The following is a 23,741-nucleotide window of genomic DNA, read 5'->3' on the forward strand; positions in this document are numbered from 1 at the left end:
TAATTCTGTAAATGGGTAGATAAAAACCATAATAATAAGAGCAACAGCTAACATTTAAGGAGTGCTCAATATTTATTAGACACAGTAGTATGTATTATCTATAGGTTATTTGTGTGCAAGGCAGGCGCTATCTTTATCCCTGATTTGGAGATGAAGAAATCAAGGTACACAGAAATTAAGAATCTTACTCAAGGTCATTTGTAGCTCTGCTAGCTTTTAGACCCAGGGTACCTGATTGCAGAAACCATACTCTTAAACAGTATGCCATACTGCCTCCCATGAATTTGATAGTAGATTCATAGTCCATCCATTGGTGGTGTTAATGGGGGAGGGGATGGTGCGGATTGGTGGAATATGGCCCTAACAGAGGCAGAGTTCTAGATCAGCGGTTCCCAACCTTTTTGACATCAGGGATTAGTTTCATGGAAGACAGTTTTTCCACGGACAGGGGAAGCTTGGCTCGCTCGCCTGCTGCTCACCTCCTCCTGTGTGGCCCGATTCCTAACAGGCCGGGGACCAGTCCTGGTCCATGGCCCAGGGGTTGGGGACCCCTGTTCTAGATTGTTTAGGAAGTGGTACAAATACCTTAACTATCAAGGTAATCCTAAAAAAAAAAGGTCCATTCCAACAGACATTGGGTATTGTGGGAGTCTCCCTTTAAGTATTAGGGACCCAAAACAAGGAGATTGAGACTTCACAGTGAGAAACCCAGCCATGGGAAACTGGGATACAAAGCAAGGAACTCAGTCATGGTAGACTGGAGTAAAAATAAGAGGAACAGTAATTCAGGGCAGAGGCAGGAAGATCTTGACCTGCTGAGGGTGGAGTTGGTCCCAGAGTCAGATGCATAGCTGTGAGTCTGGTTAATTTAATATGTTCAGCTCAGAGGGAAAGAGAAGCAGGGGCATGAAGCTAGGTAGGCCACTACAAATTAACCCAACTGGGTTAGAGTTCCAGGCAAGAGGCTAATTTTACTAACATTACTTCTCCACCACGGCAGCCCCTGCTTCTATGAGAGATGGTGGGAAGTTGTGTGGCAGTGACATTTAAATACCCAAGGACTGTGGAACAGGGAGATGAATTTTCATGCCATAATTACAAAATTCAATAGAATCTTTTCACATATATCTTACGGCCTAATCTAAGTTGTTATTCTCTTATTTATTATTTTTTAAGAACCATAGTATGTTAGGTAATATGTTGACGGTAGAGTTTCCTAAGCCATTTGGGAGATTATTAGAAAGAATAATTAGATATGAAATTGTTATTTAATTATTCATATCACTTGTTTATGCTGTTTTATAATAAGTTTTGGAGAATGTATATGATTTGGGGAGCTCTTGATTTGTATCCTTAAAGGATAGAGTGAACATTCAAGATAGTAGTACTTTGGAAAATCATTTATTTAAATAGTTTCCATTTGCTGGTCTTGTCCTCTATTCCACGGAAGAAAAAAGTAAAAAGCAAGTAGTGTTTATCCAACTCCCTCCATATTTTATCTCATAACAGCCCTAAAAACTATACAACTATCTGTTCTTTCTAAAGCTTATGATTTCCTAGATCTAGTTGTAAGTGCTGTTAAAAATTGCCCCCAAAATGTGTTTAAGAGCCCAGTTTTGTTTCATTTGTGCTAGGAAGCTGTTTTCCAGATGACTGGCATGATAGAGGGCTGTTTCTATCCAAAAATATTTCTCTTGCTTAATCTGTGTATTTGTCACGTTCTGTCCAGTAAATAGCTTTGTTATAAAATGGGTCTGAGATGTATAAAAGAAAAAATGCATCCAGGAAATGCAGTTACCTTCTGTTATGTAAATTCTCTAAATTGAGACAGTTCATATGCATTTTTGAGTCTCATCTCGCATTAGAGAGTTGGCCTGAGATGGAGAATGAGCATTGGTTTGAGTTGAGACCTGTGCTAAATGCAAGCATCACCTGTTTAAGGAGCCGCCAAGTCAGTTCACCTCTGAGTTTGTTTCCTGCTGTGTCAGTTGGCAATAATACCTATCTTGCAGGGTCCTTATGAAAAAACAAATGTATATAAAGTTGCAAATGTAGACTTTCAGTAAAAGCTAACTGTTACCACTCATTGGCACCTGAACTATTCACTCGAGAGTATCCACTCAAGGCTATCTACTCAAAAGAGTTATATAATTTCAAATTATAAGAAAATGCTTTTGATATAAAAGGTAGTTTCCTGTCTCCCTGGGCACTCCACATAGCCTGCTGCACCATTAGCTGTTGCTATCTGCAGTTAATGATGACAGTTTGGTATGCATCCGGTAGTATGCTGAGTGATTTACATATATTATTTCATTTAATCATATTTCCTTTAATTTCATTTAATCAAAATTTCCTTTCAGGAAATTTTTGGTCTCTGACTTTCTGCCATGACTTTGACCTATGTGTGTTTTCTTTTAGAACATGTATTCTTTTGACTTTTATCTGCCTTAGTCTATGCACGCTTTGCACTGATGACTTTATGCAACCAAACTATATTGGTTAGGAGGCTTTGGGATGCAAATAGAGAATCAGAACTGATCTGGCTCAAAACAAATAAAGGGAATTTTTTCCGCACACACAACTGAATTATTCTTCACTGGGCTCTATTTCTCTGTGATTCTTTTCACTCTGTCTTCCGTCATGGCTTCCCGCATTGTATTAGAAATGGCCGAAGCAGTTCCTGACATGACATCTTTATGCTACATTTTCCATGGGACTGGAGAGCTTCCATTCTCCCAGACAAAACTCTTGACTTCCTTTGACTGGATCAGTTTCGACCTTGTATTGCATTTGACATAATCACTGGCACAGGGGGTGTTGGGGTGCATTGACTGGCTTATCCTTGCCCTTCCTTCAGTCAATCACTGGACAAGTGGAATAATGTTAATCTGCTTAGTTCAAGCCTAGACCTGAGGTTGTGATCAGTGTCACCCAAATCACAGAGGGGCATGATGAAGCAGGGGGTGAAGTGGTACTGGGAAGATAGATGTCTTTATCTTGTTTCTAATCTCACATGGAAAGCTTTCAACATTTTACCTTGAGTTATGATATTTTGCTATAGGTGCTTTTTATTAATAAAGATATTCTTTATCAGTTTAAGGAAATTACCAACACAGTTAGCTAAGACTTATTTTTTAAAATCATGAATAAAAGTTGACTTTTATTAAATGTTTTTTCTAAATCTGTTCATGTGGATTCTTTATTCTGTTAATGTGATAGATTACATTGATCAATTTTTAAAACAGCTTTAATGGGGTATAATAACATAAACTGCATGTATTTGTAGTATATAGTTTGATCATTTTTCACATATATATATATATACTTGTGAGACCATCACTGAAATCAAAATAATGAACATTTTTGTCACTCCCCTCCAAAACTTTCCTCAGGCCATTCTGTAACCCCTCTCTGTAGTCCCCTTCCTCTCATGCACCCCACCACACAGGCCCCCAGGCAACTACTCATCTATCTTCTGTCACTGTAGATTAGTTGCATTACTGATTGAATTTTGAATGTTAAACTAACTTTCCATTTCTGAAGTAAACCAAATGTAATCATTATATATTAGCTCTTTTTCTTACATATTTCTGTGTTTCTTTACCTAAAATTTTGCTTAGGATTTTTGCATCTATGTTTATAAATGTGATTGGACTGTAATTTTTTCTTTCTACTAACACCCTCATCAAACTTTGGTATCAAAGTGAAGCTGGTTTCATAAAATGAACTGGCAGTTGTTTTTCATTCTCTTTTCTATTCTCTGGGAGAATTTGTGTAAGATAGATATTATTTTTTCCTTAAGTATTTGGTTTGAATCAACCAGAGAAACCAACCAGACCTACAGTTTTCATTGTGGGAATGTTTTTAATTAACGATTTGATTTTAAAACAGAGAACTGCTTACATTTTGTTTCTTATGCTGTCAGTTTTTGTAAGATGCATGTTTTCTTGACCTTTTTATTGAAATATACACACAGTAATGTGTACAATATTAAGCATAAAGCTCGATGATTTTTTTACACATGCACAATTTATTGATGTAAAGTTGTTCATAATAGTCTCTTATCATTTAATATCTGTAGGCTCTGTAATGATATCCCCTCCTTTATTCCTGATACTGATTATTTAAGCTTACCTTCTGTATTTACTCATTTTTCTCCATCGGGGGTTTATAAACTTACTTGTCATTTCAAAGAACCAAGTTGTATCTTTGTTGATCTTCTCTATTGTATGTTTGTCTTCTATTTTATTTATTGCTGTTTTAATCTTTTTATTTCTGTCCTCTTATTTCTTTAGATATAAGCTGTTCTTTTTATAAATTTTTAAGCTCATTGCCTTTCACCTTTCTTCTCTAATATATGTATTTGGGGACACAAATTTTCATCTTAAAGTGGGTTTAATGTGACTCATAAATTTTCATGAATATTCACTTCAAAATATGTTTTATTATCATTGTGATTTCTTCTTTGACCCATGGGTTATTAAGAGGTGTATTTCTTAATTTACAAGCATTATAGATTTTTCTAAGAATATTTTTGTCATTGATTTCTAGTCTTGATTCCTAAGTGGTCAAAGAATTTACTTTGTATGAATTTGATTTGTTGGAATTTGTGACAATCTGCTTTCACATATGGTTGATTTTTATAATGATCCATGTATATAGATTTATTGTATTTATTTAAATTTTTATTTTACTTTTGACTGTGTTGGGTCTTTGTTGCTGCACGTGGGCTTTCTCTAGTTGTGGCGAGCGGTGGGCTACTCTTTGTTGCGGTGCACAGTCTTCTCATTGCGGTGGCTTCTCTTTTGTTGTGGAGCACGGGCTCTAGGTGCACAGGCTTCAGTAGTTGTGGCACCTGAGCTCAGTAGTTGTGGCTCACGGGCTCTAGAGCACAGGCTCAGTAGTTGTGGCGCATGGGCTTAGTTGCTCTGCAGCATGTGGGATCTTCCCAGACCAGGGATCGAACCCGTGCCCCTTGCAATGGCAGGCGGATTCTTAACCACTGTGCCACCAGGGAAGCCCAATCCATGTATATTTAAAAGCAACGTGTATTCTGCAGTTTGGGGGTACAGTGTAGTATGTGTGACTATTAGGTCACATATACAAATTGTGTTTTTCAAATCTTGTGTACCCTTATAAATTATTTTGTCTGATGTACATGAAAAAGATATGTTAAAATCTCTCTGATTTTATTTTTAATCCTCTTTTTTTTGGTCAATATTTGTTTAATATATAATTTTGGGCTATGTTATTAGGTACATAAAATGTAGAATTATTATCTTTTACTAAAGAACTCAAACTTTTATCATTTTGAAGCATACCTATTTCTAATAATGGTTTTTGCCTTAAAGTCTCCTATGCTTGATGCAAATATGGTTTATATGCTACGGTTTATGCATTTTCTTTTTATATATAAAATCCCCAAATATATTATCATATACTTAAAATCCCCTAATATATTATTATAACTATTGTTATATTCAGTTAATCAAAATTCATTTAGATTTATACACATTTGTCCTTTTTATCGTTCTTTATTCCTTCCTGCATCTTTGAGCTCCCATCTGGGAGCTGAATACAGCCTTTAGTATTTTCTTTAAAGTAGGTGGTTGGTGAAACACTCTCTACATCCCCCCCCACCCCACTACAACACGAAAAGTGTCTTTTGTTCACTTCATTATTGAAGGGTAGCTTGTAGGGAACTCTAGATTTACAGTTATATTCTTTCAGCACTTTGAAGCTACCATTTCATTTTCTTCTGGCTTCCCTCAATTCTTTTGAGAGATGAGCTATTAGTCTAATATTTGCTCCTTTGAAGTTAATCTTTTTTTCTCTCAGTTTTCTTTTAATATTCTCTCTTTAACTTTAATTTTCAACATTTTTACTATGATGTGCCACAGTGTGCTTTTGTTTTTATATATCTTGCTTTAGGTTCGGAGAACTACTTGAATCTATGACTTTTGTCAATTTGGGGAAAGTCTCAGCCATTGTCTTCTCAAGTACTGCTTCTTTCTCATTCCCTCTTCCCTCCCTTCTAGAGACTTTCTCACTAACTTTCTGGTCAGACCTGAATGGATCCCTGGCAACCTATTTGACCCCATCACCTGCCATACTCTAACTACCTTGCTCTTTTTCTAATAAGCCAGCATACTGCTGCCTCAAGACTTTTGAAGATATTGCTTCCTTAGCCTGGAACGCTTTTCCAGACATGTCCAAGACTCATTCCCTTACATGATTCAGGTCTCTGCTCAAATGTGGTCTTATCAGAGAGGCTTTCCCTGACCACGTTTTCAAAATTATTACCCAGACTCCTCCTCTTCTTCTCACACTGTGCTCTAACCCTTTACCTAGTTTATGTTTCTTCATAACACTTATTAAATATGACACGTCATATATTTAATATGTATTTGCTTATTCTCTGTCACCTTTCATTAGAATATAAACTCGATGAGGGAGGAGACTTCTTTGCTCACAGCTATATCCCAATCCCTGGAATTAGTATCTGGAGCAGAGTTAGGTGCTCAATAAATATGTATGGGATGAATGAATGACTAATAGATGATGGATATAGGAAGATAGAGTTCTCTATAGAAAGTGAAGAAAGCAGACAAGGAGAAATAAGCTAAGCAAGGATTTTAATTTTTATAATCTATACTTTGTTCTTTTGCATGTAAAGATAGTATCTTTGATCACATTTCTTTCCATGATTCTTACCTAAAAGAGTAAAATGAAATACTAATATGTTCAAAAGCATTGCTTTCATTAGTTTAAATTAACTGGCATCTCAGCATTTAGTTTAAACACGTACTCCATAAATTTTTAAAGACTTTTAATTTAAAAAATATTAAACCTACTGCATTAGTTAGCTTGGACTGCCATAACAAAATACCATAGACCAGGTGGCTTAAACAACAGAGAATTATTTTCTTACGGTTCTGGAAGCTAGAAATCCAAGATCTGGGTGCCAGCATGGTCAGGTTCTGGTGAGGACTGTTCTCCTGGCTTACAGATGGCTCTCTTCTTACAGTGTTCTCATATGGCCTAGAGAGCGAGCTCTGGTGTCTCTTTCTTCTCTTGTAAGGGCACTAATCCCATCATTAGGGACCCAGCTCATGACCTCATCTCAACCTAATGATCTCCTAGAGGCCCCATCTCCAAATACTATCACATTGGAGTTAGGGCTTCAACATACAAATTTTGGGAGTGTACAATTCAGTTCATAGTACCTACCAAATAATATGCATTATTTTCCAGTGAATTAATGAATAGGTATATTTAAGACACTTCCAGTGTTTTTCATAGTGTGAAATTATTATGATTGGACATAAAATCTTATTCAATTACTTTTGCAAAATATTGTGAATGCTTATAAGTCAAAGGCTAAATTGGCCAGCACCTGGGTAATGCCTGGTTTATTTCATTTGTGGTTTGTAGGGATATCTATTTATTATGTAGCTATTTAGGGACTCACATGAATACATCATTTTTTTATGGGCAAAAAACCCTAACTCTGATTTTCTACATGTCTTTTGTACATTTATTTCCCTAAGTAAATCATAAATCCACCTCTAATGCCTAGACCTACACACAGCATGCAGGCATTATAGCTACTCAGAAAGAACCTGTCATGTAGGTCAAAGCTCCGTGGCTAGAGAACTGACTCCTCTAATAGTAATGATTTTGCCTCACCGGCACCTACAGTATTTTTCTAGCTTGCCTGAGGTCAGCATGTCTTCCCGATGTTCATGGATTATGCTGCTTTTCCAAGAATGTCTCAAAGGGATCCTGCTTGAAAGAAAAGATGCCATACTCTCACATTTCACTGCTTATAAAGAAAGCGAGAATGGCCTCTGTCTTGTGCGTTTAGTCAGCTTCAAAACAGAAATGGAACTGATAGTCATCAACCCAGAGTCTCCCCCACCGCCCACGTATTTTCTAGTCTATAATGAAGCTAATGAGGTAAATAAAATGAAGCTTCCTAGAAAAGTGAAGGAGGAGAGCATCCACCACCTCACTGCTCCTCCCATTCCTCACCCCTGAAATAGGATTGTTAGTATCTGCTATGATCTAGAGGACTATTTGGGGCTGTGCCATCTGTCCTCATTAGAAGCACTGAGCTCATAATGACTAAGAAGCTCCAGGGGGTTGTCTAAGCCACCAAGGTTAGAAAGGGGCGCAGCATTATCACAGCTGAGCTAAAATTTAATATGATTCTTACTTTACCACCTATGGCGACCTAAGAAGGTGAGATGGCAGACAAATATAGGAGCTTAGTCATAGCTCACCAAAAAGCCAAAAAGCTGTCTTCATGATGGAATAGGGAAGAAGAAACTGGTAAATATTTCTAAATGTCATATGTTTACATACGAATTTAGTTTTAGAATTCTTCTCTTGTGAGAACTATGTACTTTAAAAATAATCCCTAAATTTAAAGTATTTATATCAAAAATTGTACATATACTCACCAATTAAAAATTGGGAGTGTTCCCTAGAAGGAAGTGTAACCCCAGTGGTCCAGGGGCTGAGAATTCTGTCATTAGAGGTGGGGATTTCGTCTCAGAATGAAGTTAATGTGGTATTCCTACCTGTGTGACCCCGTGGATGGTTGAGGGGGTCTGGGGTTATTCTTTTTTTCATTAAAAAAAAATTATTTATTTATTTATTTATTTATGGCTGTGTTGGGTCTTTGTTGCTGTGCGTGGGCTTTCTCTAGTTGTGGCAAGTGGGGGCTACTCTTCTTTGCGGTGCACGGGTTTCTCATTGTGGTGGCTTCTCTTGTTGTGGAGCATGGGCTCTAGGTGCACGGGCTTCAGTAGTTGTGGCTCATGGTGTCAGTAGTTGTGGCACACGGGCTCAGTAGTTGTGGCACATGGGCTCAGTAGTCATGGCTCGCGGGCTCTAGAGCGCAGGCTCAGTAGTTGTGGCGCACGGGCTTAGTTGCTCCGTGGCATGTGGGATCTTCCCGGACCAGGGCTTGAACCTGTGTCCCCTGCATTGGCAGGCAGATTCTTAAGCACTGCACCACCAGGGAAGCCCTAAAAATCTCATTATTGATTAAGTTAGATCTTTACAGATTAATACAGTTGAGTATCTTTCCATATGTTTATTGACCATCTGTATCTCTTCTATGAATTTCCTGTTATGTACTTTGTCCTTGTTGTGGTATTTTACATTTTTGTTCTTGATTCGTAGGAGTTTTCATTTATTTTGGATAATAATTTTATCTATTATATATGTGGCAAATATTTCTCCCCAGTCTCTTGCTTGACTTTAATTTATTTGTTAGTATTATTACTTTAAGTTGCAGAAATTTAACATTTTTACCTAGTTATATCTGCTAGTGGGTGGAGTAACTGTGGGGAGTTAAAAGTTGGTGTGCATGTGAATACAGTCTTTTTGGACAATTCATGGTTAGGTAAGATGTTGGTCTGGGGTTATTCTAATGAAGGTGGGTAGGATTGAGCATCTCCACAGAAGTGTTGGGGGAAGGGAATATCACCATATCTCAGTAGTGTATTTTTAGAAACTAAATTTTAGATGAGGAATGAAGTCACAACCCTTGAACTAAGAAGAGAGAGAAAAACTCGGTATCAGTTGATTAATTTACGGTGAAAAACACACCTCATTCAGGAATCAGTCTACATGTGTACCAAAACATGGCAAGCAGAGAATCATAAAAGAAAATTGCCTTTTCCCAGAAAAGTAAAACTTGAAAACTTTTGTGGCCTAGAGAACTCACTCTCCTGTTCCAAAAAAGATATTTCTTTTTCTGACTAATAACTTGAAAAAGTTGTCTCTCATCAGAGTTCCTGTAGCACACCTTAAGACATCAATACCTTTCTCATTCTCTAACTTTTCATTTTCCCATTTTTATTGGTCCTCAGAAGTTTGTCGTTGCAGCATCCCCTCCCTCATCAATACCATAACAAGTGAAAATTCCCAAGACTGAGGATTATATTACGAAGCTTGCAATTTAGACAAGCAACTCTGAGATGAGCAGCCCTCCTGCACATGGAGTGAGGAACACAATGATGTAGGAGTGAGAAACCCTGAGGGCTAGACCTAGGGCTATTATTACCAAGCAGCCTGTGTTTTTCCGGCTTCAGTGGCTTAGGCTGCAAAATAAGATCCCTTTTACTTTTGCCGTGGAACCCAGATCTAGCACTTTATTTTAGTAATTCTGGAAAGAAAACATTTAGGCCAAAGTGTTGCATGTCTGTTCTCATTGAGGTAAAGAGGTTTTGTACCTTTTTATTTTTCTTGGTAAAATCTTCCCTTTTAATCTGGTAGCCTTTATTTTTGTTCTTTTCTCTTCCTTTGGCTAGCTGGAGAGCAAGTGCCATAGACATGGCCCAAAGAATATATTCTTTGCACCCTTGGAGCAAGGAGTACCAGAGTGGAGCACCCTATCCCCTCTGGGCAAATGCCTGCGAGTAAAAACATTTTTAATTCAATCAGTTCAGTTATTATAAGCTGAATTAATCTGTAATTGTGGCATATCATGGGAAACTATTTATGACATAGGCCAGCTGACCCTTATCCAAGTTTCCATGGAAATAACAAGTATGTTCTTGGACTGTTCTAAAATTTCCAGCTGCTTTAAATGTGATATTGAAGCTAAGAAAGAAACCTTCTATTAATAAAATGTATTTGAAATGTGTTCTCAGGTGCTCAAGAGGTAGGCCTAACTTGAAAAAAACTGACTGAAAAGATTCAAGGTGCAATAACCATGGGCTTTCCCTCAAACTTCTTTAATTGAAACCTCTGATATTATTGTGTTGTTTCTATCTGAAGTCAAATGGGGGAAGAGATTGCAAAAAAGTTTTGTGGTTTTGTATTTTTTCCTCTATGAGATAGAGACTTACCTATGTCAGGAGAAGAAGAAGTATTCATAGTTTTCTCTTGAATGATCAAATAAAGTTTTTGTTCAAGAGATAAACCATATTCCATAATACCAGATTTATTAATCAAATGTATTGCTGTTAAGAGTGTGAAAATGTTTCAGATGAAATGATAGTATATGGGAGAAATTACCTATGTGTTTATAACAGGCCTAACAAAAGTGCAGACACCATGACTACATTGCATGCTTGGTGAAGGTAACGGCAGGTTTGCCGTATTCATAATATTTGAGTTAACCTGTGCAAATCCATGCACACCACTATAGAAACGACTTTCACAGTGAGGTCACTGCTGTCTGCAGCAATTACAGCAGAGCATCAAACAGGATGGAAACCACCAGGTTTGGCAAACAGGATATGCTTACAGAATTTAGTAATCCTGAGGTGACCCAGCCCATCACTGATATCCCTGAGACAACTGCAGGCTTGTCTACTCATTTTGATTTCCTCCATTAAAATGGAAAATAGGATTGTATTTGACATATACTTGGTGCTTTAGGTAAAGTATACAGTCATCTCTCAGTACTCGAATGGGATTGGCTCCAGGACCACCCCCCTCCCCCATGGATACCAAACTCCAAGGATGCTCAAGACACGTATATAAAATGGTGTAGTGTTTGCATATAATCTATGAGCATCCTCCTGTATACTTTAGGTCATCTCTGCATTACTTATAATACCTATTACAATGTAAATGCTATGTAAATAGTTGCTGGCATGTGGCAAATTCAAGTTTTGCTTTTTGGAACTTCCTGGAATTAAAAATATATATATTTTTTCAATCTGTGATTGGCTGAATCTTTGGATGTCGAACTCATGGATACGGACGGCCAACTGTATAATCCAGTTAGCTTCCTTCTTTGGCAAATCCCTGAATCAGTGATTTGCAGACCTTTAGTATATATCCTTTCTCACCATTCTAAAATTTGCTTGTTATGAATTTATATATTTCCAGTTTGTGATTTTTCTTATGACTTTCTTATGGATTTTATTTTTACCATGTAGATTAAAAACTTTTTTCAAGTAGTTGTATTTATCAATATTTTCCTTTATGCCTCCAGATTTTAAATAATAGAAAGGCCTCGCCACTCCAAGTTAATAAAGAAGTTCTCCTTTGTGTTCTTATAGTATTTTTACGATTTTGTATTTTTAAAATTTAAATCTTTGCTCCTGTGGAATTTACCTGGTGTACAGCATGAGGCATGAATCCAACTTAATTTTATTAAAAATGTCTCTCCAGTTGTCTAGACAATTTTTTGAGTTGTCCATCTTTTCCTCACTTTCAGATGCCATGTTTATCATGCCATGTTTATACACCAAATTCTGTATGCATTGGGGTCTATTTCTAGACTTCCTGTTCCATCCTATTGATTCATTTGTTTATTCTTGTGTCAGTACTACACTTTTAATTATTGTAGCTTTATATTATAATAAGTGTTAGAAATAGCCCCCTTCATTTGTATTTATTTTTGGAGGCTTCGTTGACATTCTTTTTTTTTTTTTTTTTTTTGCGGTACGCGGGCCTCTCACTGCTGTGGCCTCTTCCGTTGCAGAGCACAGGCTCCAGATGCGCAGGCTCAGCGGCCATGGCTCACGGGCCCAGCCGCTCCGCGGCATGTGGGATCTTCCCGGACCGGGGCACGAACCCGTGTCCCCTGCATCGGCAGGAGGACTCTCAACCACTGCACCACCGGGGAAGCTGACTTTTTTTTTTTTAATGTATTTTGGAATTTGCTTGTCTCTCCTCCACCCCTTCCTCAAGTTTTGGCCTTGTTATTGTAATTACAATACATTTCTAAGTTAGCTTAGGAAGAACAACTTTATGAGATTGAGACTTCCTAAGAACTTGGCATGCTGTTCACTTTGTCTCCTTCAGGAATGCTTTAAAATTGTATTCATAAATCTTACACATTTCTAAAGTTCTTTTTCTTAGATATTTCATCTTTCATTATTGCTATTGTAAATGGAGTCTTTCCCCATTTCACTTTAAACTCACTATGTTTGTTCATCTGAAATGCATTGATGTCTATATAGTAATTCTGTATCATGCTACCTTACTAAATTTTCTTGTTTACAGTACTTTTTCAGTTGAATATCTCAGGTTTTCCATAATGATTACAAATTGTGATAGTTTTTATTTCCTTCTCTGAATTTCTGTACTTCTAGTTTCTCTTATTAACTATATTGTCTAACATCCAGTACTGTTAAGTAATAGTGGTGACAAGTGAACATCCTTCTTTGTTCCTGACTTTAATGGGGATGCCTCTACTGTTTCCCCAGTAAGCTTGATGGTCACTTTAGGACCAGGGTATATTTTATCAAGCTAAGAAGGTGTCCATCTATTTCTTAAGTTTAAACATATTTCTAAATAATAAAGCCCCAGACGTGTTTATCTGCAGCCTCCCTAGCATGATAAGATCAAAGCTCTAAAAGGAAACTTAAGACTTTCTAGTCCACCTCACTCCCATCATGAGTAATAAACTCCAGTCACAGTAATAAATTCCAATTACTTCCCCCCAGAAGTCCCAAAATTACATTGGAAAACAAGCTGGAGCTAAAAATCATTGTATCTTAGGTCTCACACCAGTGTTCTTTTGGGTACACAAAATTAACACTGAAAACTTATGATTATTTTTCTCTTCCATTGTGCATTTTCCTTGAGATTTTCCCATTTTATCCCTTTCTTTTCATCACATTGTTGGGACTTCACATGTGCGGCTTGGCTCTACATTCTTCCCCACTGCCGAGGAGCCAAGTTTATGAAGGATTTTTAGACAGTGACATAATCCCTTCCCCACCCCGAAGACCTCTGCTATTTGGTCTTCTTGGACAAAATGCATTGTCTTCCAAATACTGCTGGTTACTCCTGGAATTAAAGCCGAAAGCTTGCTGGAGCCACTTGAACACCTGAAAATATGCTTTAGCTGTGACAGTGCCTTTAGCAAAGGGATGTGAACCAACAGTAGATATGTCATAAATGCCATTGTGTCTTATATTCATTTGTGAGTGGTATTCAGATATCAAAAGAAATTAGGTCCTAATAGGTTTACAATCTTCAAAGGAAAAAAACAATTATATTATTAGTACTGTACTTCTGATTTTGATGTGTCATAACTTTAATAAACATAGAAATTAGTAAAACATTTTATACGCTAAGAAACTTTGTATACAAATGAGAAAAAGCCATTTGGCAAATTATGTTCTACTGTAAAACAAGACAGTATTTCTCTCCATGTATAGTTACTAGACTCTGGAGTCAGACCTGGGTTTGAGTCCTGGCTTTACCACTGTCTGGCTGACTGACTGAACACAAGTAACATAATCTCAACTGAGTCCTGTTTTCCTAATCTGCAAATGGAGTCAGGAATACCTTGCAGAGTTGTATAAGAACAGAATAATGCACATGAAGTGCTTAGCACAGTGGTACCATGATGTAAGCCCTGAATAAATGAGGGCTATTATTAGTATAGCCTATTGTTAAGAGCCATAATACAGCCTGTTGTTTTTCTTTAAATTACATGAAGTTAGAGGTCAAGGAACGAATATCACAAGTTTTACTCAATTTGGATCTATAATTGCAAAACAGCTCAGTTATCGACATAGCTTCCTTTCTGAGACTTAGAACTAAGGTACTTGTAAGGATTTGACTGAAGTCTGCCCTGGCTCTTCTTTCTTGGGAATTATTTGGGCAGGCATGGCAATTAACACTTACCTAAAACCTCAAGCCTAAAAATATGTTATTACCTTTTTAAAATTAGGTTTTCAGTAGCCAATTATTTTTTGACCATTTTCCACCGATAAGTGGAATAAACCACTACAAAAGACTAATATGATTCATACTCTACACATTTAGAGCTATAAAGGACTCAGGCATCTTTTACTTACACATTCATTAAGTAATTTTGGAGTGCCTAATTTGTACTAGATATAAAATATATATCCTTAAAGATATATAGATGAAAAAATAGATTCCATACTGTGAAGAAGCTTACAGTCTAGTATGGTGTCTAGAGAGGAACTTAAAAGCCACCTTTTATAATATATGCCTTCCTTAATATTCCTAACTTCGGGGTGGGGGGGCAGAATAGTCTTATTTTATTGTCCCATAGCACTCTATGCTTGCACTTATTTTAACATTTCTTACACTGTACATTGGCTCCCAAGCAAGAATGTAGGCTACTTGAAGACAGGAACTGTGTCTTACTCATCACAGAAGAAGATACCTAAACATGATCTTAAATAACTTAAAATTGAGAGACAAAGGCTTATCTACACTACTAACACATATAAAGAACTAACTTAAATATAAACTTGTATGAAATAAAATACTATGGGAAGTAGGAGGTTTTAGAGGTTATTTAGAGGAGATGGCATTTGAATTGAATTTAGAAGGAATGGTAGGATTTCCAAAGATAAGGAGGCGGGGAAGAGAATCCAAGATGAGGGAAAATCATGAGCAAAGGCACGGAGGCAAGACAGTGCATGGGCTGCTTCAGGAATAGCAAGGACTCCAATGTGAGTAGATGCTGGCAAGAATGCTAGGGAGGGACTTGGCTGTAGCTGACCTTGAATGCAACAGTAGGGTGTTAGGACCTTCTTTTGCAGGCAGTGGTGTGTTGACAAGGATATTTTTACAAAAGGGATTAGATCACTTTGTCAGTAGTGTGAATGATGGGAAGAGAAAGATCAGATTCAGGAAGGGAAGCCTAGAGATTTTTAGTAATGTAGATAAGAGATGTTGAAGTAAAAATAGATATGGAAAGGAAGAGAGCAATTCTGGAAACATTGTGCAAAAGGACATGTCAAACCCTGATCTTAGAGTAAGAGTTGGAGATTCCAATTTGAGTCATTTTCTCAAAGGTGATGGCAGAAGCTCTGGAAGTGGCTAAGGTCACCCAGGAAGAGCAGAGATAAAGTAAGCCGGGGGAGGCCACAGAACCTTGGGGAAAGCTTATATTTAAGGGCTAAGTAAATCTTCAGATTTAGAAGAAATGATGCTTCAAACTTGTTACTAAAAAGATGAGGAAAACTGTCTTTAGAATCAATCGGTTTGCCTAGTTTACAGCAGAGCCCTTTAGAACCCAGGTGCCCCAACTTATAACTCAGTGCACTATTAGTTTAATGCTCTAGACTCTAGTTTAATGCTAAATTTAAAAATCCCACCTACCACCTTTCCCATCCTCATCTATTTTGGTAAGACAGACTAAACTTGAATTTTAGACTCCTTTACATAAATCAAAGTATCCTGCATCTCTTATGCTTCCAGCTACCAATAGCAAAGAGAAAATTTTGCCATTGGAAAATTCAGGGCAAGCCATCCATATGGATGCCACTTAAAATTATAATGTGTGATGTGAATTGATAGTAAGAATTGTAAAAAGCCTAATTAAGTCTACCTTATGTTTCAAAGGCAATAAGTTAATCTTACATATCAGTAAATGTTTTTATATCCTTTATGTTAAAAAAAAAAACCCTGCTGCCATTTTCAACACTGAATTATCCTTATTGTCCCCAAATACCTTGTTACATACATAAATGGAAAGGTTTTGCTCAAATAAGCCAAACCAAATGATTTCTTTAGTTTTACAGAAGATTTTGTTGCTATTAATATTGCAGTCTTCTATGGCATGTGCCAAAGGTGTAGTTTGAAATTCTGTTTTTCACTCAATGAAATATTTATACCTCAAAGAGGGAGGGCTAAAAAGAAAGGATATGAAACTTTGATGCAGACCATCTTAAGAAGCAAGAACGTGATGGGGTCATCTTAGAAATAGCATCATCCTTGCTGAACAACAGAACTAAATAATATTTGGCTTTTATCATTTATTTAGCTGGAAGAGCTAAGCTTTGAAAATGAACCATCACAAACCATAATTAAACTGTTTACAACTCAACTCTGATAAAAGTCAGTTGATAAAAAGAGCAGGAACAATATAAATACTAAAGCTTGATGGCCCATACCTAGATAAAAATTCCCCGCCCCCCAGGAAATGGATTTTAACCATTTGTGGTATAGTAAATGATCCTATTAGAATTCTAATATATGGACCTACAGCCTACCCCCGAAAAACCTGAAACATACTTTGAAATTGGCCAGTCATTTCCTAGCATTGAAGTTCCAGAAAGATGGTGGGTTTTGTTGTTGTTTTTGTTGTTTTATTTTTCTTTGCTTACTTTGGGTTTCTTTTTAATTTTTGTTTTTCTTAAGCAAGCATATTTTATTAAATATACATATAGAAAAATATGTTTCACAAATGTACAACTCAGTGAAGTGTCGCAAATTGAATATACCCATGTATGTAGCACCCAGATCAAGACAGACATCCCCAGCCCTTCAGAATCCACCATCATCCTCCCTTCCAGCCAGTAGGTACCGCCCCCACCCCACAACTGTTGGCAGACAATTATCATGGGTCTCTGATACTGCTGCACATCTTGTGAGCAGAGATACCACCTGCCTTTGTTCAGAGTACCCTTTCAAGTTTATTTGAATAGCCTTGCAAGGCAAGAGTGTTTTTCTCCAGAGAAAAGGGCAGTTTTGCTTAAGTCTTGAAAAAATAGAGATTGTGTCTCTTATTATTGTCTTTTATTATACTGTTTAGTATGTTAAAGATGTCTCCCTTCAAAGCAAAGGGTAGGCATGTTTACTTCCCATTATAAAACTGAGGTTACCTAAACTCAGGGTTCCTCTCCTGTAATGCAACCCAGCGTGTGTGCAGGTGTCACCTGGCTTTCTTCATGTTGCATAATTAGGAAGCAGGGCTCAAGAAGTTGCTGCAATACTGACACTGGCTATTGAGTTGTAAGGTTCTTTGTCTCTTGACTCAGCAGCTGTTAACTAGGCAGGGAACATAATAGTTTGTAAGCAGGGCAAAATCTCAGACTCTTCACTGTTCTTGGTAGTAATCACTATTCCAACTTCTACCACCATAGATTAGTTTTACCTGTTCTTAAAATTCATATATAAATGGAATTACACAGCATGTCCTCTTGTGACTGGCTTCCTTCATCCAACCTCATGTTTGTGAGATTCATTCACATTATTGCACGTAGGCATAGTTTTTTATTTCTCATAGTATTCCGTTGTGTGAGTATTTCAAAACTTACTTTTTCTACTGTTGATAGATGCTGGTGCAGTTCCTGCTCTTAGAATTGGGCTGTTATAAACACTTTTATGCATGTCTTTGTGAATATATGCAGTGCATGTATTTCTGTTGGGTATATTCCCAGAACTGGATCAGAGGGTGTGCATAGATACTGCCAAACAATTTTCTAAAGTATCTGTACTAAGCTACTCTTCCACTAGAAGTGTATGAGCATTCTTATTTCTCTGTGTATTTCTCCACCCTTGTTATTTTTCATGCTTTTAGTTTAGTTTTGTTTACGTGTGTTTATTTTACCAAGGTGCACATAAGGAAAGATAAATATGCCAATGGTACACTTCCAATTTTACAAAGCAATTTCACAAGTTTTTTTGCCATTTAGGAAAAGAGATACATCAATTATTAAGTTGTTACCAGGGTGAATTGTCAGGACAATCAGAGCCACAATTTTTTTATAGGTTATTTTTCCATAAAGACAACAGTCCAAAGTCTTCAGAGTCTGATAAGACCAAGTTATTCAAATTATACTTCTAAAGATACAGTTTTAACAGAAACGGGTTGAAAACTGTGTGAATATTCACAAAAGTCTCCATATTGTACCAGAAAGAAATTAACATTCTCCCAAATGTTCCCAACTAAAAGCAAAAGAAAATCTATACAACCACATCTTGCCAGTAAACAGAAACAGAGAAAGTAATAAGGTTTTACTAAATACTAGTAAAATTAAGGGCATGGTATTAATTTTCTACATAAAACACACAAAGTTGCATTGTTTGTATTTCTTTAAAAAAAATCATCTTTTGGCAACATAGCACTTCAACCACCTTCAATTCTCCCATCCCAATCCTGAGAAAAGTACTTCTCCTCCTATCACCACTAACAAGAGAAGGTATCCCTTCCTTGCAGGCTCTGTCAATCCTGTGTTTATTCTAGGCCCATATTTCCCCTGGCTCATTTCTGCCTCTGGCCGTCTGTTCAGTTTTCCTTCTCAGGGCGGGCATCCATCACAATCTCTTTAGTTCTTCCATCCATTCATTCCATGTATGTCTTTCTTTAAACCAACTAGGCATTGCTATAGATGGGTGAGGGCTGGGAAGAAGGCAGAGAGGGACTGAAAGCTCTGATAGTCTCCTTGACAGGACCATCTCTCTGCCTCTGGAAATGATAAACAGCCAAGTTAAACCGAAAAGCCTGCTTCTGCAGATGCTTCTGAGCTACCACTTTTTAAAAAGAGATAGAAGTGATATGAGAAAGAGAGGGAGGTGAGAAATAGAAGAGAAACTGTACACCTACCCTGGTGCTGCTGGCACTTCTTCATATTCAGGATGAGCAAGGGAGACAAAAATACCTTTTTTTTTTTTTTTTTTGCGGTACGCGGGCCTCTCACTGTTGTGGCCTCTCCCGTTGCGGAGCACAGCCTCCGGACGCACAGGCTCAGCCGCTCCGTGGCATGTGGGATCTTCTCGGAGCGGGGCACGAACCCGTGTCCCCTGCATCGGCAGGCGGACTCTCAACCACTGCGCCACCCGAGAAGCCCCAAAAGTACCTAACTTTTGTATGGCTTCACTGGTTGAGGCTGAGAAAGCCTGGTACTTAGCAAGGACACCATCATTATCCTTGCCATGCAAATAGGGTCTAACTCGTCACCTCAACCACTTGCCTGACAGTCAGTAGGGTTCCTGAGTGATGGTGAGGAATTGAGGTCTTTTAGGGGAGAAATAGAAAGGTCTTTTATATGATGGCAGGAAGCCTGGGTCTACCACCAGTTCTGAAGATCCTTGTTGACCAAAAACCAGAAAGTGGAGCTGACAGTGGTCTAGAAAATGTTCATCCAGCAGGTGGCAGCCTAAGGGGGTGGGTGTAGCCAGTAGCAGGCAGCATTAGGTGATCAGAGAAGCAGGAAGAGCAACGGAGTTGCATAAACCAGAGAACAAGCAGCCCCCTTCTCTCTCTTGACTTTATTAATGCCCAGCAATTGTCCACAGGCCACGTGCAGAGCCCAATGAGTAAAACAGCTCTTAAAAGTAGCTGGAGGGCTTCCCTGGTGGCGCAGTGGTTGAGAGTCCACCTGCCGATGTAGGGGACACGGGTTCGTGCCCCGGTCCGGGAAGATCCCACATGCCGCAGAGCAGCTGGTCCCGTGAGCCATGGCCAATGAGCCTGCGCGTCCGGAGCCTGTGCTCCACAACGGCAGAGCCACAACAGTGAGGGGCCCGCTTACCGCAAAAAAAAAAAAAAAAAAAAAAAGGCTGGAAATCCAGATGGTAGTAACTAGACCAGAAGCCTTGGGAGCAAACAGGGTCCAAGCAGTGCAGACAAAGGCAGTGCCATCTGTAGCATCATTTATTTGGCTTAGAAGAGTGTGAACTACCACCATGCAGCATGTGATATTAATGCACAATAGCATGCCACGGGGAAGTGAAGCAGCATAGCCACGAAGGTCTCAATCTGGAAAGCTGAGAGAGCTGGATGTCCAGTGGAGGGAAGGTGCAGAAAGGTGAGCACAAAATCGGTCAAAGGCATACCCTTGCTGTTGCTAAGGCCTAGGTCTGGCAGGAGGTGGTAGGGGACCTGTGTGGGAGTATTTCCAAGAGCAAAGGTTAACCAGATTGGAACCCAAAGGGCCTGGGTATCTCCACTGGCTCCCTTGTCTGGAGAAGTCTAGCCCTATGGGCTCCTTCATCCCGGAAGTACTATTGCAGTGGATTTGGCCAGAGGTCCTCTTTGATAATCTCAGCAATCTTGTCAGACTCTGGAAGGCTGTGGTCTGAGAACCAGGCAAAGAAGCTGCACATGAGGTCTTGGTTCCTAGGAAGAAAGGCCTGGGGTTCATGGCCTGGGTGCCATATGATCGGAGTGGAAAGAAACACCACGTGCCCCGAGGATCTGACCTCGTATTCCTTCACAATCTAGTTGTTTCTTCGAAAGAAGAATTATGGGTTTCTTCGAAAGAAGAACTTGAACTTGCACCCCATCCTAGGATGTCTGAGTTCCTTCACCTTATAATTCGCTACGTACCTGAACATCTCTGCACCTCTGCCTCTAATCAGGGCAGATAGCTGTGGGTGGTTCCAAACGGTAGTGACTCAGAAGCCCAGGGTGTACCTCCACTGCAGGTAGTGTTGACACATGCGCCCAAAATTGCACCCGAACTGGAGGAAGGCCCGGTCAGCCTGAGGGTGTGCAGTTCCAGCTGGATGGCCTCCAGGGGATTCAGGTGGAGACCCTCACTCTGGGCCGGGGCCTTGCCTCGTCCTTCGCCTCGTTTACCCCTCTGTGCTCCTCCACCACTTCCATTTCCTCAGCCACTGGCTTTTCCTCCACTTCAACCCTCTCCTCCTTGTCCACTGCTTCTGAGAAGATGGTGCCCCTTTCAGTCTTCGCTTCCGCGGCCTTCGCCCCAGTCATCATCAGCTCAGACTCTTACCGCTCTGTGCCACAGGTTTCTAGGGCCTTCTCCCCACCAGTTTCACGCTGAAAGCCATTTTTCAGGCTGCTGTCTGCTGCCGCAGAGGCAGAGGCTGCTTCCACACCCTCCCCGGGTGGCACGACCTCCTCCCGCCCCGCTTCGGCCGCTCCATGGTCGCGACCCCCAGCGACTGGGATCTGGGGAGTAGGTCCGCAGCCCGTGGCGCCCTCTGGGTGCGCCCCCTCCACCGGAAGCTGGGGTGGTGGGGTGCTTTGATCTCCAAGCTGCCCTCACTCGTCTCCACCATCACCTCATCCTCTTGCTTTCTTCTAGAAGCTTCTGACCCTGCTGTGGGTCCAGGTCGCCCAGGACATGGTCGGGAGTAGTGAGGTTGCGGGTTTGGGGGAGAGGGATCCCCTGGCCCCATTAGGGACGCTTATGTTGGTAGCAGCCTGACCAGCTGTTTGTTGGCATCTGTTTTCCTAATCAAAGACTTACTCATGCAAACCAGCCCGTTGCGCAGCCCACCCTTCAATTTCCCGATACTCACCCCTCAGTCTCTAGGCACCCGCTCTCGGTCTCATAGAGTCTATTTTTGTGGCTTCTGCCATCCCTTTTATTCGGATTTTTCTGGTGTATGTGTGATGGTGTTACATAGTGGTTTTAATTTGCATTTACCCAGTGTCTAAGAAATTGGAAAGCTTTTCATGTGGTTTTGATTTTGCCATTTGGATATTCTCTTTTTGTGAAGTAACCGAGTCTTCTCCCCATTGCGTGTTCTATATTTTTCATGTTGATTTGTAGGAATGCATTATACGTGCTAGATACGAGTCCTTTTTCAGATCTGTGTATTGCAAATATCCTCTCCCTCCGTGAGTAGCTTTTTCACTATCTTGATGCCTTTTAATGAACAAAAGTTTTGAATCTTCATATATTCCAATTTATCATTTTCCCCTTTAGTTAGTGCTTTTTGTGTCCTGTTTAAGAAATCTTGCCTTTCTAACATCGTTCACATTTATATCTGCAATCCATTTGGAGTTGCTTTTTGTGAATGGTATGAGGGGAGTCAAGATTCATTTTTCCTCCCATATGATTATCTGATTGACCAAGCAGTATTTATTGAAGAGACCATCCTTTCCCCATGCATAGGTTTTTAGATGTTTCCATTAAAAGTGACGTATGTCATTGGCCGGAGCTAGTCAGATGGCCTTGCCTAGCTTCAAGGGGTCAGGGAAATATAATCCTCCCCTGAGATTGGAAGGTGAAGGAAACTGGAAATATTTGTGAGCACTGTGTCGCTTACTCATCACAGACTGTAACTTGAGTAGTGTGTACAAGACCAGTAGAGTTAAGCCAAAGAAAGTAGAGAAGAGGTAATGATAAATAGAAGAGGAGAAATTAATGAAAGACGATAGAGAGTATCAAGCAAAGATTAATAATAAAAGGAAAGAGAATAAATAATATTTGGAATGAAAAATACAGTCACAGTAGTGATTTAAGGAAATATAAGAGAACATGTTGGACAGACTTGTGCCAGTACATTTTCTTTTCTTTTTTTAAAAAATTTTTATTGGAGTATAGTTGATTTACAACGTTGTGTTAGTTTCAGGTGTATGGCAAAGTGAATCAGTTATATATATATATATATATATATATCCACTTTTTTTTTTTAGATTATTTTCCCATATAGGCCATTACAGAGTATTGAGTAGAGTTCCCTGTGCTATACAGCAGGTTCTTATTAGTTATCTACTATTTTATATATAGTAGTGTGTATATGTCAGTCCCAATGCTGGTACATTTTCAAACTTGGATGAAATATATGAATTCATGGAAACATATAACTCATCAACACTGAAATGCAGTGAAAGGCCTAAATAGACATAGAAATAATAAATAGAATCAAGAATTTAAAAAGAATCTTTCTATAAAGTTAGCATGAGGCTAAATGATTTTGAGACAGATACTACCTAACCTTCAAGGAACATATAATCTATTTCTTTTCTTTATTAAACATTCAACACATATTTACTGTGTGCCTGTAGCATGCCTACTACTGTTCTAGGCCCTTAGGATACATTGTTAAACAGAACAAAGATCTCTTCCCTCTTGGAGTTTCTAGCAGAGGAGAAAGACAATAAATAATAATGATAAAAAGTAAATGAAACATATTAGAAAGTGATAAGTGCTATAGATAAAACAATAGGTAGAGGTGAGTAAGGGGATTGAGAATCCTGGGGGTAGGGAGTGGGGAGCAGACTGTAGTTTTAAATAGGGTAAGCAGAGGAAACTTCATTGAAAAGATAAAATTTTGGCAAAGATTCAAAT

General features: G+C 38.9%; 2 protein-coding genes across 2 annotated transcripts in view; one reads left to right on the plus strand and one right to left on the minus strand.

The window, feature by feature from the left end:
* ACYP2 (acylphosphatase 2) overlaps window positions 1-23,741 on the plus strand; it is a 165,162-nt gene that overhangs the window by 106,742 nt on the left and 34,679 nt on the right. The window lies entirely within an intron of this gene.
* TSPYL6 (TSPY like 6) overlaps window positions 20,605-23,741 on the minus strand; it is a 35,298-nt gene continuing 32,161 nt past the window's right edge. Inside the window, 3 exon segments of the mRNA XM_032653306.1 lie at window positions 20,605-21,182; window positions 21,185-21,238; window positions 21,241-21,667. Of these exon segments, the coding sequence (XP_032509197.1) occupies window positions 20,605-21,182; window positions 21,185-21,238; window positions 21,241-21,667 (1,059 nt within the window).

Source organism: Phocoena sinus, chromosome 13 (assembly GCF_008692025.1).
Source record: "Phocoena sinus isolate mPhoSin1 chromosome 13, mPhoSin1.pri, whole genome shotgun sequence".
Classification (NCBI taxonomy): domain Eukaryota; kingdom Metazoa; phylum Chordata; class Mammalia; order Artiodactyla; family Phocoenidae; genus Phocoena; species Phocoena sinus.